We start from the raw sequence: 17,048 nt of genomic DNA, 5'->3' as shown, positions 1-17,048 counted from the left end.
TGGAAATCGGCCAGCCAAAGATGTGATTGTAGCTGTAGTTCTCGTGTTGCGCTTTATTTACCCATTTACGGGGGATGACATAAGCGTCTCCGAACGGCGCCGGAAAAACTCGCGCAGGGACAGAGAACCTCGCCTTGCATTAAACCCCGAGGATTCAATTGCCATTGCCGGTCTCCTGTTGAAACGGTCTTTCGGTTTCTCACTTCTTAATTTTACATCCACTCCTTATCTCCCGGAGACCTCGAAATAATGGCTAGCACACAGGGTGTTAACGTAAGTTCTACTCCGGCAATCAACCAGCCTCAACCTTCCCCCCTCAAATGCGACATCGGATGTTGACTCCCATTTCCAATTATATAGGTCTTCCGCTACTCGGCTCTCGTGGCTGGTCTCGTTTACGGAGTCTACCACCAGTCGTCCCTCAACTCCGTGGCCAAGCGCGCCGAGGTTGAGCACGAGTACGCTCGCAAGGAGCGCCTGATCGAGCAGGCCAAGGCCGAGTGGAAGAAGCGCAGCCAGCCCCAGGAGACCCAGACACAAGCCACTGGCCGTAAGTGATCACCATGCTTCAACCCCCAATTGCTTTGGATTGTCAAATCCGAGAATGCCAAGTACACCCCTCGAAGAGAGCGCAGTACTAACGTATCCTCTCTCTCTCTTTCTAGTCATCACCGACCCCGAGAACCCCAAATTCGATCTCGAGGCTTTCTTGCAGGCCAAGGCTTAGTCTTCTTGAATATGATGGAAATGGTATAGAGGCGGGATGATACGCAACTCCTTGCGGAACTCGCACCTCCCCCCAGGGTATTAGACGTGATTTGCTCGGATTCCATTTACTTGTACGATTGTTTGGGAGCCAATTCCCCTTGAGTTGCAACATTGCGAGCGAAAGACGGGATGGTCTCTTTTTGATTCGTTTTCTTTTTTTTCTATTCGGTTTAGACGTTATCATCTGGGTCCTGTACATACCCTGGGCTGTCGTGCGCCTGTACACTACAGTTTGGACCACAAGAAAGAGCAAAAGAATCGTTATGCATTCCGGCGTTACTGCTGGGCCTCCTGTATAGGGCCAGTCTAGTCTTTAATTTGCGTTCCGCTTATTTCCTCCGAACCCTCTGATCAAGGTTCAATGTAGACGCGTCTTGGACATCTACAATCTTGTCTAGCAACCCTTTATCCCGCTAATCGCCATTCCATGCAAGTGTCGAGTCACCTTAATTGCCAAGCAATGCCATTGCATCCCGAATTCCGTTTGAATGTAGCTTTTCGGTAGATCGTGTGATTATCGGGGTCGGATGCAGTAGCTTTGTCTCCGCCTCCCACTTCCATCCACAATCCGTAAACTTCTTTATGATGGCCGGGTCTGCTTGTTTAGCGGCCGTGGTATCCAGACCCAAGTAGGTTGCTGCTGTTGGAAGATTTATGGCCCCGTAGGAATTGCTGACAGCGATTAAGGTCTGGTCCTGGAAGAAGCCTTCGCAATGCAGGTTAGTATAGAATGCTATATGAATAACAGTATATTCAGGAATATACATACTTTCGTATCTCCGAACCAAAGGTTGCAGCTTGTCAGACCAAGAAAGCTGCCGGAGGATCAGATAGACTTGATCATGTCGTTTCTGCCAGACTGCCCGTAGAAGATTCAAACAGCTTTGAAGGCAAGGGTCTTGGTGAAGGAAAGTCTCCGGGATTCGCTGGGTTAGGGCACGGGCTTCGGGTCTATTTGTATCAAGGTCAAAAAGATAGATCTCCAACACGAGGTATATGATACTGACACTTGGTTGGTGAGGAGGTGAGAGAAGAAGAATGTAGAGTAGAAGAAGCTTAGTAAATCTGGATCTCCATTTCCAGCTGAGATCAGACGAGAATCTGTTTCATAGTACGATAAGATCTCAAATAGCTGTGACGGAGGGATATTGGAGGCAGCCAGTTCCGAGAGCTGTTCGATAGAAGGAGGGGGGAGCTGCATTTTGAGATAATATTAGACAAAGGTTTGGGATATTGGTTGGCTTTTTCCAGTGATATACCAAGCCGCAAGCCCAGTAAGAAAATCAAAATCCACGCTGATAAACAGAAAAATAGGAACAAGTAGAAGTGGTGGATGCGGGGAGATCAATCGGAGGTGGCACCTTTCTCCGATGCCAAGACCCTCAAGAAGTGACCACCTTGCGCAGCTCTCTCCCTCCTCCAACTCCCCGAGCACCAACACAATTGGCAATTCCAGCCCCTCGTTCCTTTAGTTTCATGTTTCACTGTTAATTTTCGGTTCTTGGACTTAGCTCCTTCCTCCTGGCCATCATGGCCAAGTTTTCTTCCCTTGACATTCTGCTGAAAGGCAGCTCCGGCGAAAGCACACGCGGTCTCCTGCGAATCGTCATCCTTTTAACTATTGCGGCTGCCGCTGTCGCCAGCCGACTGTTCAGTGTTATCCGTATGTTTTGAAGCAATTCCTGCATCTATGCTCAATTCAATTTCTAATAATTGTTTCAATCTTAGGTTTCGAAAGTATTATTCACGAATGTACGATCTCCCCTTGGCGCTTCATGGAGTATATACAACGTGGCCACCGGCCAACACATCAAGTGAGATATTGACATATACCGGTTTCTAGTCGATCCCTGGTTCAATTTCCGGGCCACCAAGTACTTGGTTGAGAATGGTTTCTACAGTTTCTGGGATTGGTTTGATGACCGTACGTTCTTCAACCCTCTTGCGGCTTGCGCGTCCTTTCTATTTCCTCAATGGTATCACAGGGTAGTGCTGATGAAATTTGTCCCTCTATTTAGGAACATGGCATCCCCTGGGTCGTGTCACTGGTGGCACCCTGTACCCCGGTCTCATGGTGACCAGCGGTGTGATCTACCACATCTTGCGCTTCTTGACAATCCCGGTCGATATCCGAAACATCTGTGTTCTGCTCGCCCCCGGCTTCTCTGGCTTGACAGCCCTGGCCATGTACCTCTTGACTTGCGAGATGTCGACCTCGCCCTCGGCCGGTCTCCTGGCTGCGGCGTTCATGGGAATTACCCCGGGTTACATTTCCCGTTCCGTGGCTGGCAGCTACGATAACGAGGCCATTGCCATCTTCCTGCTTGTCTTCACGTTCTACTTGTGGATCAAGGCTGTCAAGAATGGATCAATTATGTGGGGAGCTCTGACTGCCTTGTTCTACGGATACATGGTGTCTGCCTGGGGTGGTTATGTCTTCATCACTAACCTCATTCCCCTGCACGTTTTCGTTCTGCTTTGCATGGGCCGCTACAGCTCTCGCACCTACATCGCCTACACCACCTGGTATGCATTGGGAACGCTGGGCAGCATGCAGATTCCATTCGTGGGATTCTTGCCCATCCGTAACAGTGACCACATGTCCGCTTTGGGTGTCTTTGGTCTGATCCAGCTCGTGGCATTTGCGGACTTTATCCGTGGATTCCTTCCTGGCAAGCAGTTCCAGAAGCTGCTCACTTCCATGGTTCTGCTTGTCTTCGGTCTTGGCTTCGGTGGACTTGTTCTGCTCAGCGCTTCCGGTGTCATCGCCCCGTGGAGTGGTCGCTTCTACTCTCTGTGGGATACTGGCTACGCCAAAATCCACATTCCCATCATTGCATCCGTTTCTGAGCATCAGCCTACCGCCTGGCCTGCTTTCTTCTTTGACTTGAACTTCTTGATCTGGCTCTTCCCCGCTGGTGTGTTCTTGTGCTTCCAGAAGCTCAAGGACGAGCATGTGTTCGTCATCATCTATGCCGTGCTCTCAAGCTACTTCGCCGGTGTCATGGTCCGTTTGATGTTGACTCTCACTCCGATTGTCTGTGTCGCCGCGGCCCTTGCTCTGTCAGGTGTGCTTGATCAGTTCCTGGTCATGTCGAAGCCCACTGCTGAGTCTAAGGCCAAGGCTAATACCAAGGATGCCAAGGCGTACGGCAAGATGAGCTCTCCTATCGTTGGAGTCTACTCGTACTTCTCCAAGGCCTTCATCTCTGGTTCAATGACTCTGTACCTCCTTCTGTTCGTTGCGCACTGCACATGGGTCACCTCGAACGCCTACTCGTCTCCTTCAGTTGTCCTGGCCAGTCGCATGCCCGATGGAAGCCAGCACATCATCGATGATTACCGCGAGGCATACTACTGGCTCCGTCAGAACACCGCTGACAACGCCAAGATTATGTCCTGGTGGGATTATGGTTACCAGATTGGTGGTATGGCTGATCGCCCCACCCTGGTCGACAACAACACCTGGAACAATACCCACATTGCCACCGTTGGTAAGGCTATGAGCTCCCGTGAGGAGGTCAGCTACCCGATCCTGCGTCAACATGATGTTGACTACGTGCTGGTCGTGTTCGGTGGTTTGCTGGGATACTCCGGCGATGACTTGAACAAGTTCTTGTGGATGGTCCGTATCGCCGAAGGTATCTGGCCCGATGAGATCAAGGAGCGTGATTTCTTCACTGCTCGTGGCGAGTACCGTGTGGATGACGAGGCTACCCCCACCATGAAGAACAGCTTGATGTAAGTTCCTTGCTTCTCATGATTGAATAACTCCTTCGACATTTCAAAGCTAACATATCAATAGGTACAAAATGTCTTACTACAACTACCAGTCTCTGTTCCCTCCTGGTCAAGCCGTTGACCGTGTCCGTGGTGTGAAGGTGCCCACTGAAAGCCCTCAACTCGACACCATGGAGGAGGCTTTCACCAGTGAGAACTGGATCATCCGAATCTACAAGGTTAAGGACCTGGACAACCTTGGTCGTGACCACAGCAACGCCGTTGCCTTCGATAAGGGTTTGAAGCGTAAGCGCGCTGCTAAAAGAAAGGGCCCTCGCGTTCTGAGAACGGAGTAGACTGCGTTTCTTTCTTGTCTTGTTCTTTTATTTGCTTCTTGTTAACCTCGATCATTGTGCAACTGCGGCTTTTTCCAGCATAGCAGGCTTATCTTGTGATGTATTTCTCCCTGGTTGGATATAGTTTTGAGTATGTGCCATACTCAAGATAGTATACAATATATGCCTTTGGAAAGATTGATGTACCCGGTATTTTCTGCATAATTTGCAGGGTACAATTGAAGCCACCCACGTAGATAGCAGGGCAGTTGACCATTACTAGTATATCGTAATTCCGATTTTACTCATACCCTATAATGTGAGCGGAACAGTTGATCCCAAAACAAGAGACGAGTGTGACAATTGCAGCTATGCTATGCACAAGAAAATAAAATATCCCCGCAAATCCATTCTGTACAGTACAGCACAGGTACCCCAAAACAAAGGCCCTGTACTTGCAGATCTAAGAGGAAGCACGATCTGCCCGAAAGACTCCGTAACCCCAAATTTGCTCCATTGCTGTCTTTTTCGCCAACGGGTAGGCGGTTGCGCAGCCATAACCCAGCCACTTCATTCCCCCTCCCACATGTCGCGAAGATATAGTACACGCAAATACCAATTCCAGATCAGTTCAGCACTCCGAGTTCTATGAGTCTCAGTAGGCTGGTTGGTCTGTCATGTCCGGTTCACCCCAGCGTGGGGATTTATTTCTTCGCGGGGGTATCGGGGACCTTGACATCGGAGAACTCTTCTTGGCCGACAGCAGTGATGGTGTAGGCGTCTATATCCGACAGAATAACAGAGGTTAGCAAGGGTTCTTAGTGATGAAACTGTCAAAGCGTCTGCTGTCCCCAAGGTGGCGTGTGGGATGATTCGCTGACAACTCGGCGCAACGACCGGATATGCGTCTTGCGGTGGCAAGGGGGTTCGTGTAGAAAGGAGAGAAGGGATCAATGGTACGCACAGACGCCGATTGAGAAGACCACCAGTCCGAAGCCGGTGAAAGCGTTCTTGAAGAGGTATGGGCGGCGGGCACGCAGGAGGGCAGCGCCGGCCCGGTAATCCTTGCCGTAGTATGTGGAGTTGAAGCTGCGATGGAAGATATTATGTTAGTTGAGATGAACAATGTCACAAAGGGCTTAGCGATTATAGCAAAACGTACATTCCGTTCGCCATGGTGAGTAGTGGTCAGATCTTTGAGGGTCAAGAGTTGGGGATTCCAGATGCAAAAGACCGGGATCGCCGAGTCTTGGCACCGTTGACGGAATCTCCAGATGTCTGCTTTTATAGACAAATCTATGCACTTTGTTGTACGTGATTGAAGATTCGAACATGTTTTAGTTGAACACAATCGGATTAGTGCTTAGAGCCGCAATATCTTGATAGCTACTAAAGACCCCTTCAGGGCTGTTTTGTCATTCCAGTAAATTCCAAGTAGCATCTACTCAAATATACTGCATGCCATTACTGCATATATATAAGAATATATAAGAAAAACACCAGTTTACGTCAGTAGCGTCTCCAGAGTTGATTCTGGTGCAGCATAGATAAATAAAAAGGATCAAAGAATATCCATCACGTCGTGTTTCCTCTTTCACTTCTTCCTTCGAGGTTGCATACATTTTCTCGTCCAAGTGCGAGTTAATGGGCGGCCCGTTAACATACAACTTTCTCAAGTTCGCATTTCAACCTTCCTCAACCCTTGCGGTCTTTATTTCTTCATACTCCTTTCCCCCCCGAACGAATCTTCCCATCCTCGTATTCCACCCACTTCATTCGCCAGGAGTTGCATTCCTTGCTTCCGATCACTGTGCATTTCGAAATCTCATGCGCGCGTAACTTCTGCCAAGAACGTAGCTCCATTCGCGCTCCGATCCGAGTACCTCAACATCAACCCATTTTACGTCTGACCCCTCAACCTCTCCCGAGATACCTGTCGCATATCATCCCAATCCGTTAGCTGCGAGCTACGATGGCTCAACCGACAGGGGATGTCGCCCACCAAATCGCCCAATTAAACGCCGCCCGGAACCTGGTCCTCGGTGACGCCGCTTTCTACCCGCAGATCATAACCGGTATCCTTCCTATTGTCGGACCTCATGCGAAACTACAATTGCGTCGTTGGGGCGCGGACTTCCTAGCTGAGACTTTCGCCAGTCCTCAGCTGGCGGCCGCGCAGAAGGAGCAGTTGGCACAAAATGTCTTGCAGAGCATCCAAGAGACCCTGCTCTTGCCGGAGACGGACCCGGCTGTCCTGCAGAGCTTGGTGCAGACCACAGCAAGCTTGTACCCCATTATATTTCGCCATGTGTAGGTTACTTCCAGTACAATCTCGTAATCGTGGAGGAGTGATTGATGATCCATAATATGCTAACGCGCTCCGATAATAGTGTGAGCCACCCTGCAGATAGCCAGTCATGGGAAAAAATGAACACAATCAAGCAAGAAATCCTGCGCCGCATGGACACTTTCCCATGTGCTGTCAAGATTTGCTGCGTCAAGTTCCTACAAAGAGTGGTCCAGGTCCAGACACCTGGTCTAATTGCCGATCCCAGAGTAAGTCCTGCGATTCCAAGCCTTCTTAGCCCGGCTCTTGCTAACTCTGCCCTAGCGACCAGATCAGAATGAAACCTCCTTGGCTATCGTTCCCCGAACCCACGCGCTCCTTAGCATTCCACACCTGGAGGCCGAATCATCGGGCCTACTTGATAGACTTTTGGGTGTTTTCCAAGAAGAGACAAGGTAAGATGAACAAGCTTGCGGTGCGTTCTCAATATCTAACTCAAATAAAGTGACCCTCTCCTTGTCAATGCCACTTTAAACTGCCTCGCACCTTTGATCCGCACTCGCCAGTCAATCGCAAACAAGATCATCAATACCGTTCTAGATTTCTACCCATCGAAACATGTCCGCCCACCATTTACGCCCACTGTTCGAGTTGGCGTTAAGTCAATGGAACGGACTGCTCGCGCTTTACTTATCCATATTTTGAAAAAGTAATGACCCTTTATTCATTCGCCCTTCTAAATCATAGCTGACGAAAACCCACAGGAATCCGACCCACCCCCTTCTAGGGAAGATGCAAGTCTATATTGAGCGACTTATGCAGTCTCGACTGGAAGTGGTAGATGATGCTTCTCGAAAACGGATGCTGCCAAATGAACCCACTGACGGCCTTGATACCGCCAAGCGCGTTCGTCTCGATGCTTTGACCCCGACTACACTCCAGATTCCTCCGATGCTACCAGGCCCAGCGAGCTATGATAAGCTCTTTACGCTGACTCAAGATGCGGGTCTTTCCTCCTTCGACGTCCAACAGCTGCCCCTCGATCTTGTCGTCAAGATTGCTGTGCCCCTTCTTGTCCAAGTCAACCCGACAATGCTAACGCAAGCCGTTGATGTATGATACTCCCTCAATACGAACTCGACTGGTCCGAGCTAACATGTCCCACTAGGCTATCCGAAGTCGATATGAAACAATAACAAAGGAGCAGAACCTAGCACGTCAGCAGCAGCAACAGCCCGCGGCTACGGCAGATGAAGATGACGATTATGAACCCGAATATCAACCAATGGACGTAACAGATAATTCTGCAGAAGAGGCCAGTGTCGCCGTGCCCGAGATGCCTGAATTCCAACCAGAACTAGTATCTCTGGGTCCATTCGTTCTGCCTCAGCCACCCCCACTGAGTGAAGAAGAGGCCGGGGAGGTCGGTCGTAGTGCTGTTGCGCGCGTATTTTCTATGATCACTGTTGCGGAAACCGATTCATCATCCGCCAAGAACAAAAACCAGCAACAACTAGGCTTTGCACGACTGGCTGGAAGCAACTTTGACCGAGATGCCTGGGTTTTGCTCCTTACTCGGTTGGCCACCCGCGCTCCAGCTGGCCTGGAAGGCAGTGATAAGATGGGCAAAAATGGTGAAGGCCGGAGACAACCCACCATCTCCGATTCAATTCGTGAAACCCTTTACCGGTACATTTTGGAAGATTTCCGGGGCCGGTTGAATATTGGTATCACTTGGCTCAATGAGGAGTGGTACAACGACCGTATTCAGATGAAGGTCGTCGCGTCTAAGCGCTATGACGATGAGGATGCTGAGCCGACGGTGGCCTGTCACTATGATACCTGGGTCCTTTGTCTTCTCGATGGATTCCTACCTTATATCGACTCGCGCGATATCAAAGTGATTGTTCGCTTCCTCAGTGAAATTCCCGAGATCACTGTCGACATTACCCAAAGAGTAGCCAGCCTCGCTAAGGATCCCGAGCGTGTGAACCTCTGTGTTCAGGCCTTAATGTGAGTCCTGTCTGCTCCCGATTCTCACCAATATTTGCCCGTCTCCTAACTTAATTTACCCTAGGTACTTGATTATGTTCCGACCTCCAGCACGGGAGATGTGTCTGAACACTCTCGAGGACGTTTATCAAACCTGTAGGCCCCCCTTTAATCTCATTATCCTTGATTTCTTTCTTTTTCTTTTTTTTACTAACAAATCGTTTTCAGACGAGGAATCCCGCCCGGCAGCAGGCAAGGTCTTGGCCAAGTGGCGCCCACAACAGACACAGCCCGCAGAGGCCGTCACCAATGGAACATCAAGTACAGCACAGCCTGAGCAAGTTAGTGCTGCGCAGTAGACATTTCTTTTCATTTCTTGTATTTTACAACCAGTGATCAAGCAAGGATCGGAGATCCATGCGGATCCTTCATTTCGGCGTTTAGTTTCTATCTTTTGCCCGTCTTCTGAATACCAGCTATTGATGTGGACAATTTATGATTATGGATATCTGGTATATGTTACTACTACTGAGAAATGACATGTTTAACATTACCAAAGACCAGGTGCTTTTCCAGACAGCCAGAGTAATTTTTCTGCAGGGTGAACCATGCACATGCACATGTGCGCATATGTAGCCTAACAAAATCATACTAGCTACAGGGGCTATTTCTGTTCAGCTGGTTGAATTACGTGGATCAAATAAAGGACACAGCCTACGCATAGCCTCACGAGGTCTTGTACTAATTAGATTACGTCTGACTTGTACTGGTTGGATGATGTTCGTCCGAATATTTATCTAAACAAAAATATGCGCATATCCTAACAAAGTCTTTATACTAGTTGGATTACATCCCGGACGACTTCCTATTGATGTACATTGGGTAGATAATAAACAAACAAGCTATGCGCATAGCCTATGTAACAAAGTCTTATATTGGTTGGATTACGTCCGATCGATTTGAAAGAAATAAATTATGTGCATATCCTGGATCAATACGATAGCATATGTACCCAACCTTAGAAAGCTTCTATATGGTAGTACTTCTTTCCAAAGCCTGGTCTATATCAAAATGGACATTCTGAGGGTTGAGAGCACTTGAATTAGTAAACATTGAACATTTGAAAGTTAAAAGACATAGGCATATATCCATGGATGCTGCTATGTACACAGAGTGCTACATAAATGTCCAAGAAGAGGAAGAGTCCAGCTCTCCCAATTCCAAAAAAATAGTAGAAGAAAGAAACATTTGAAAAGAAAACATAAGGACACCACTTCAAGTCAAGATCAACTCCGGATGCAAGAGATTTTTCCCCTACTTAGGTATCGTAGTAGAAAACAACAAGTCACGTAAGACTAAAAAACAAAAGACCACATTCCAATGACCTGGACACCGCCCCATATGATAAAAGATAAAGAAATAAAAAAGAGTCCGTTTCCCCTTTCATGCAGCTGTAGCGACGAGTCTCGCATTTCCCCAATATGTAAAAAGTTTGATGGTTGAGATTCGAAGTGGATCACTGTCCCATAAACAACACACAGACTATGCCTTCTCGCACTTTCTAGCTCGGAACGCTCATCAGAATACACGTGCTATTGCCTCAATAGCATAAATAAGAACATAAAATAATAACAAACAAGCAGGGGAATCTTCATTAGAGGGAGAGAAGGGAGGAAGGTGATCAAACAACTCGTTGAAGGTTGTAAGTGCAACCAGGGTATGGAAAAAACACATTTTGCGGAAATGGGATGGAATATAGATAGTAGGAGTTGCTTATCGTGCAGGCATGTGACTTGGCCCAGATTTTGTTGAAAGCTCAGACTGAGGATGGTAATGTAATGCGTCGACCGTCTTGGAAGCCATAGTCGGGGATATATCCGGCCTGGAAGTAGGCTGAAACAAGCTTTGGCGAACTGGGGGAGGGGAGAAGATAGGGTTGCGGGAGGAAGAGTCAGGCACGGGCGAGTGACGCTCCATGACATGGCTTGCGTGTGGGTGGGATTTTCGCACATCTAGCGGTGAGGAACTTTGAGACCGATAGCCGGATTTGTGCTCATGGTCATAGTCCGGATTGCGGAAGGGGCCTTGATGCTGGTGCCGTGACTCTTGCTCAATTCCATAAGGAGTGTTGTTGGCCGAGGAGTTTGCAACCGAGATATTCTCCGGGATTGTGGACGCCGATCCGTTAGGGGCATTGATGTCTACCACCCGCTTTTGAGCTGCTGGGGTTGCAAAAGATGTCGCCTGTTGATGCTCAAAGGGACGCCCTTGAGGCCGATGTTGCTGCGGGTACTGGTGCTGTGCTTGTTGTTGATGGATTGGATGTTGTGGGTTGGCCCACGGCGTCTGTTCTAAGAATGCTTCTTCGGCTGCTGTGCGGAAAACGTTGGATGACATAGCCGACATGGCAGGCCGAGGAGGCAATGCCGACGAATGCCGCGGGGCTGAAGCTCGGGTTTCAACGGGTATCTAAGTATATATGTCAGCAACAAATAAACACTAGCTTGGGAAGTGAGCAAACTTACTCCCATCTTTTCAAGGTCGTCGTCCAGTTCCGATGCGCGAGCGCCCAGTAATGTCGGAGCTGCTGGGAAGCCAACATATTTCGCGACGCCAGCCATGACCGAAACTTCTTGGTTGTAGGCAGTTTGGTTCGCGATCTGCTGGGAACGACGGGTTGGGAATGGGATGATATGATGTGGGCTTAATTCATCCGTCTTGAAGCGATCATGCTGGATAGCATAGAACTGCTTGCTGACCGCACTCGAGTAATACTCTCGCACATCCCGGATGCGCTGGAAAAATGTACTGTGTATTTGCGCCCGCTCCGCCAAGCTCTTGTTTATCAAAGCCTCCTTGCGGTAGCGGAACAATGTCTGCTCGTATTTGATCTTGGCGTCGCGGTATTGTTCCACACATTCAATCTGGCGCAAATACTCAGGATGCGTTGGGTTCGGACCGCTGAGCATTTCAAGCTCGCGGTTGAGCTTGTTGATTCGTTCGTCAAAAATCCTGCATTGGGTAAGCAATGGCCCCGAATATGAAATTTCGGACAATACTTACTTGTCACGCAAGGTTGCAAATTCTTTTTCCAACGTCGCCAGAGACTCCATCGCGGACATCTTCTTTGTAGCTAAAGGTGGGTTCAGTCAAAACATGTTTAAGGAGTGAGTGTCACTGAACATCATGACTTACATTCTTCTTCAAGTTTTGCTGCTGTCTCAGCGTCGTTGACTTCATCACGCTCGGCAGGCTCTTCATCTTCCCCGATATTGTCATCAGCGACGTCCTCTGTCACAGCATCGCCAACCTCGATCTCTCCATCCGCATCTAAAGCTCGTCTGCCTCGGCGCTTACTTCTTTTGCCTCTTTTGCCTTTGACTGGTGGAGTAGGAAGATCAGATTCTGGGGCGTCGTCGACCGGCAACTCGTCCTCATTTGTAGCGATGGGGTCTTCGATGGGCTCTGGGGAGAGAGGCATGTCGTCGTCAATTGGATCGCTCAAGTCGCTTTTGATTGAACTTCGGCGTTTCTTGATGGGCTCTTCATCGCCGATCTCGGTCCCGGTATCATCGCCAGCTTCGACGCGCTTTCGCTTTTTCCCGCTGCTATCGGGGAGATCTATGTCATCAAGGTCGGGAATGTCATCAGTCAATCCATTGTTATGGGAGGATCGCGGCTTGCTCGGGGAGTCATCTAGCAGCTGCTCATCATCGTCGACGTCGGCCAGGGTTGTCGACTGATGCAGCTTGCTTGGACTTGGACCAGCACTACCAGCGCTGAGGACGATATCCCCACGCTTGCGAATATGGTGAGGAGAGTCCTCGATGCGCTCGGTTTCTGCCTCCGAATCGTTCTCGAGCTGTCTTTCCGGTTTGATTGAATCTTCAAAATCAGAGGGCTCATTATCTGACAGCTCATCAATCTCGCTTAAGCTGCTGGATCGACCGTCATCCATGAGAGGGTCATCCAAGAAGGGATTTCGCTCTCCATTTGTCATGGTGGACTCTGCCCCCGTAGGGCCAACAGAGCTATGCTCTCTGCTCTCGATCACCTCCATCAGCAAGTATGGCGAGGATCTAGAAACGTAGTGGAGCGCTCAAACGGGGTGGTTGTGTTGGGTGTGGCGTGCCAAAATGCTTTCGGCAAAGTGGAGAGGCCGTGGGGGGGCGTCAAGGTCACCGATCGGCCAGGTGAGGTTTTCGTTTAGGGCTCTATGTCAATCACGAGATAGATTAGCTCAATTGCCATGCTGTCTGGGTAAAGGCACCCTAGAAGGACTAAATAGAGGGGAAATGGGTGGGTGGGTTGCAAAATGAAGGTCAGCGCCCCCAGAAGGCGGTGCGGAGATTGATCACCGCCGGAACGCCCCCAGAGTCCGGCACCAGTCTTTTGGGAGGGACGGAAAGCGCGCAACGCTTAAAAGGGAACATGATAGCTTCTCATAGAAATAAAAGCCATGAAGTAAGACTTGTATAGGCCCAGGAAGCATGCAAACGGGGGTAAATGTGCAAGCGACGTACCGTCTTAACAATGCGCCGGGAGCACCGTTGGTAAAGAGCAAAGCTGCTCGCGATCGAACGGTATTCTCACAGCCAGCGTGTTCCAGGAGCACCAGTAGAAATCAGAGCCAAATCCACGCGTTTTTGCTTGTCTATAAGTCCACCAGGAGCTGTCGAACAACCTATGCGCCAGCACTGGGAGGGCGAGGGGAGGGCGGCTAGGACAGGAAACAGGGCCACAATAGGATGTGAGGGTGAGGAACAGCGGTCGGCATGAAGGAATACCAGATATATCTGGAGAGGGCAAATATGATCGTCAGGCTCGTGAGAAAATAGCTCCAGCGGGGAAGAGGAAAGGAGGAAGCCCAGGATGGCTATGATGGGGTGCAGAGCAACAGAAGCGAGTGGGTTCTGCCATTTCCGAAGCAGACCGCCTGCAAAAACCACATATCACGTGATACTGACGTCGCCGAAGACGGTATAAATATTTATGGGATTGGGCGAATGGCGGTGCTCCCGACATGGGACGGATCACATCGAAAGGCATGTAGGGGGTTGTAAGATGGAAAGTTGTAATCTGATCGGGATATTTGACAATAAGCTTTCTCCAAACCCTGAAAAATATCAGTTTATGGAGATTTTGATACGAAGAATAAGGGAATATTGTTTTTTTCCCTCAGGAAAGCTGAGATAAATGAGATTTGATCTTCTAGATTTGGCAAGAATAAGATCTCGTTTTCCTATAAATTATATTATTTCTTTGTATTTTATCATTGCATTTTTCTAAATGTTGTATGGAAATGCATACTAATGTATACCCCAAATCATGTGATGCCCAGTGTCTGGCCGTGCCAAGACTGATAAGCCCCAAGAAAAAAAAAGTTCGGAGCTGTATGCGCAATCTTGACTTGACTCCCATTGAACGACTTTTTTTGAAAGGAATCCGATAAGGACTCCAAAAATCCTTTTTCACAATGGGCAAGAAATCCAAATCCCAATCTTCGGCTAAGGACCAGAAGCCTGCCTCTGCCGCTCCTTCTCTGCTTGCCGGCAGTGCTCTCGATCCGACCTTGTCCTCCCTTTTCGATACAAGTGTATGTTCTTTTATATACCAGTTGTGATGAAACCCAGAACTAAAACTTTGACTCGTAGGCTGGACCCGTGCAAGCCCCCGCGGTTCAATACATTAATGTGCCCCCCAAGTCGACAAAACAAGACAAGGCCGCCAAAGATGATATCGCATCGGATGAAGGCTCAGTTGCCTCCGGAGATGAATTGATGGAAGATGCTTCTGATGCCAGTGAGCCTGAATCATCTGAGGAATCGGCACCGGAACCTCAAAACCGCAAGCGCAAGCGTGGAACCGCTGGAGAGGAAGTGGAGGAGATTTACATGCGTCGCCTCGCCAAGGAAGAAGAGAGAGATGCGGAGAAGAGAAAGGCCGAGTACACGCAGCGCCAGAAGCCCACTGAGGAAGAAGGAAGCGATGTATCTGAAGGCGAGGATTCTGAGGCTGAGGACAGTGACGAGGATGACAAGACTCCGGCCCCGGTCCACGAGAGTGTGGCGGGTACTGCAAAGGCAACCGAGGTCGAGAAGTCCAACCGTACGGTCTTCCTGGGTAATGTTTCGACCGAGGCCATTAAAAGCAAGACCGCCAAGAAGACCCTTCTTCGTCACCTGGCCTCCTTCTGTTCCACTCTGCAGGAATCGACTGGCCCGCACAAAGTTGAATCGCTTCGATTCCGTTCTGTTCCATTTGCCAGCGGTGGTGGACTCCCGAAGCGTGCTTCTTTTGCCCGACAGGAAATTCTCGATGATACCACTCACAGCACCAATGCTTATGCCGTCTACTCTACCGTCCAAGCCGCTCGCAAAGCAGCCACTACATTGAATGGAACCATCGTCCTTGACCGCCATCTTCGAGTTGACAGTATTGCTCACCCGGCCGCAATTGATAACAAGCGTTGCGTCTTCGTGGGTAACCTTGACTTTGTCGATAATGAAGGCCCCGTTGAGGATGCGACTGGCAAGAAGAAGAAGCCCAGAGCCCCTGCTGATATTGAAGAGGGTCTTTGGCGCACTTTCAACGAGCACACCGGAGGCAAGGACAAGAAGGCAGACAAGAAGAGTGTCGAATTCGTTCGCGTTATTCGTGACCGCTCAACTCGCGTTGGAAAGGGTTTCGCTTATGTCCAGTTCTACGACGGAAACGGTGTTGAGGAGGCTCTTCTTCTTAATGAGAAGAAGTTCCCCCCTATGCTTCCCCGGAAATTGCGTGTCACTCGTGCCAGAAAGGTCGCTAAGAAGCGTGAGGATTCTGGCGGCAAGGATTCAAAGATGGCCGAGGCCCAAAAGACCCTCCAGGGTCGTGCAGGCAGATTGCTCGGTCGGGCAGGTGCCGCCAAGATCAAGGCACAGGGAAAGAGCACCATTGCTGGCAACTCCTTCATCTTTGAGGGACACCGTGCCACCGAGAAGGGTGCTTCATCTCAGATGAAGGTCAAGGGCAAGAGTCGTGGCAACAAGGCTAAAAAGAATGCCCGCAGCAGTAAGCGGGCGGCAGCATACAAGGCTGCGGGTGGACAGAAGCCTTGAGTGTGAAAAAAGCATCATTATTTTGTATTTATTATTGGCGTTGGAAAGGGCATTTAAAGTATTATGCAGAATCAACCATGATCTCTACGTTTCCAGATCTTCCATTGTCACAAGCAGTACTCAAGTGCTGGTAATCTGCTATTAATTCCGATTACTCATGGGGTAAATTATGTACTAACTATGTTCCTCTTTCTAGCGGTTCTTCGTAGTCGACTTATCTTAGTACTGCTAGTAGGTACCGTCCTTTACTGGATCACACCGTTCGTTTCTTTCCCAATTGCTTCATCATTATGTAATTAATGCTTTAATTCTATACTGTGAATAATGGAAGGCCTTGATGGTGAAGATTTACTATATCAATCACTCCAAGAAACCCTAAGAAGTTACTAGTATGGTACTTTGATGAATCAATTGAGGCACTTGCCACGCCGCCTGAAAATATTACCACACTTTTTTCGCAAATGAATAAGAGTATGCGCGCTCTATTTCGCCAAGGCCAATCGGGATTGGCTTTCCCCCTGTCTCCCTAAGAAACAAGCGTGGCACTAAATTACACTAACTAGTCAAACTGTTTTAAACACCCCGCAAGTCACCAACTTAAGCCTCATTTTATGACATGAACATATTTATGACATTGGATCTATTTCATTGATTTAAATGTACCTTTTTTAAAAAAAAAAATTAGAAAAAAAAAAGAATTCGAGAACAAATAAATGATTTTTTTGCCTTATCAACCTTGGGATGTCCCCGAAATTAACATGTGTACTGCTTTCAAAGTTGACATGTATCGACCCTACTACCAAAATATCACAATTACCCAGTGGAAGAGGAGGCTCAAAATCCAAT

The 17,048-nt window shown here is 48.8% G+C and overlaps 8 protein-coding genes across 8 annotated transcripts; 4 read left to right on the top strand and 4 right to left on the bottom strand.

Moving 5' to 3' along the window:
- Positions 1–249: 249 nt before the first annotated feature.
- On the top strand, positions 250–727 carry N7466_011351 (ATP synthase subunit e; the record flags this gene model as incomplete). The annotated part of the gene is made up of 3 exons (XM_057170740.1): positions 250–273; positions 361–550; positions 666–727. The coding sequence occupies 3 exons, from the start codon at positions 250–252 to the stop codon at positions 725–727; spliced, it is 276 nt and encodes a 91-aa protein (XP_057015461.1).
- Positions 728–1,214: 487 nt separating this feature from the next.
- N7466_011350 (CSN8/PSMD8/EIF3K family protein) lies at positions 1,215–1,969 on the bottom strand (the record flags this gene model as incomplete). Its single annotated transcript, XM_057170739.1, has 3 exons — positions 1,215–1,474; positions 1,538–1,719; positions 1,776–1,969. The coding sequence occupies 3 exons, from the start codon at positions 1,967–1,969 to the stop codon at positions 1,215–1,217; spliced, it is 636 nt and encodes a 211-aa protein (XP_057015460.1).
- A 329-nt stretch (positions 1,970–2,298) lies between these two features.
- N7466_011349 (dolichyl-diphosphooligosaccharide--protein glycosyltransferase subunit STT3) lies at positions 2,299–4,844 on the top strand (the record flags this gene model as incomplete). Its single annotated transcript, XM_057170738.1, has 4 exons — positions 2,299–2,431; positions 2,612–2,692; positions 2,787–4,509; positions 4,574–4,844. The coding sequence occupies 4 exons, from the start codon at positions 2,299–2,301 to the stop codon at positions 4,842–4,844; spliced, it is 2,208 nt and encodes a 735-aa protein (XP_057015459.1).
- A 683-nt stretch (positions 4,845–5,527) lies between these two features.
- N7466_011348 (uncharacterized protein) lies at positions 5,528–5,999 on the bottom strand (the record flags this gene model as incomplete). The annotated part of the gene is made up of 3 exons (XM_057170737.1): positions 5,528–5,604; positions 5,788–5,912; positions 5,986–5,999. The coding sequence occupies 3 exons, from the start codon at positions 5,997–5,999 to the stop codon at positions 5,528–5,530; spliced, it is 216 nt and encodes a 71-aa protein (XP_057015458.1).
- A 796-nt stretch (positions 6,000–6,795) lies between these two features.
- On the top strand, positions 6,796–9,461 carry N7466_011347 (RNA-processing protein PTA1; the record flags this gene model as incomplete). The annotated part of the gene is made up of 8 exons (XM_057170736.1): positions 6,796–7,133; positions 7,214–7,379; positions 7,435–7,565; positions 7,616–7,819; positions 7,875–8,223; positions 8,279–9,123; positions 9,188–9,258; positions 9,331–9,461. The coding sequence occupies 8 exons, from the start codon at positions 6,796–6,798 to the stop codon at positions 9,459–9,461; spliced, it is 2,235 nt and encodes a 744-aa protein (XP_057015457.1).
- Positions 9,462–10,875: 1,414 nt separating this feature from the next.
- N7466_011346 (uncharacterized protein) lies at positions 10,876–13,162 on the bottom strand (the record flags this gene model as incomplete). Its single annotated transcript, XM_057170735.1, has 4 exons — positions 10,876–11,571; positions 11,628–12,114; positions 12,166–12,235; positions 12,298–13,162. 4 exons carry the CDS (start codon positions 13,160–13,162, stop codon positions 10,876–10,878), a joined length of 2,118 nt encoding a protein of 705 aa, XP_057015456.1.
- A 529-nt stretch (positions 13,163–13,691) lies between these two features.
- On the bottom strand, positions 13,692–14,151 carry N7466_011345 (uncharacterized protein; the record flags this gene model as incomplete). The annotated part of the gene is made up of 2 exons (XM_057170734.1): positions 13,692–14,038; positions 14,070–14,151. The coding sequence occupies 2 exons, from the start codon at positions 14,149–14,151 to the stop codon at positions 13,692–13,694; spliced, it is 429 nt and encodes a 142-aa protein (XP_057015455.1).
- Positions 14,152–14,578: 427 nt separating this feature from the next.
- nop12 (rRNA-processing protein NOP12) lies at positions 14,579–16,202 on the top strand (the record flags this gene model as incomplete). Its single annotated transcript, XM_057170733.1, has 2 exons — positions 14,579–14,698; positions 14,757–16,202. 2 exons carry the CDS (start codon positions 14,579–14,581, stop codon positions 16,200–16,202), a joined length of 1,566 nt encoding a protein of 521 aa, XP_057015454.1.
- Between the last annotated feature and the right edge of the window lie 846 nt (positions 16,203–17,048).

This window comes from Penicillium verhagenii, assembly GCF_028828195.1.
Source record: "Penicillium verhagenii strain IBT 33310 chromosome Unknown utg000013l_segment0_segment0, whole genome shotgun sequence".
Classification (NCBI taxonomy): Eukaryota; Fungi; Ascomycota; class Eurotiomycetes; order Eurotiales; family Aspergillaceae; genus Penicillium; species Penicillium verhagenii.
Note: the sequence above shows the minus strand (reverse complement) of the source record. Positions and strands in the feature narration are given on the sequence as shown.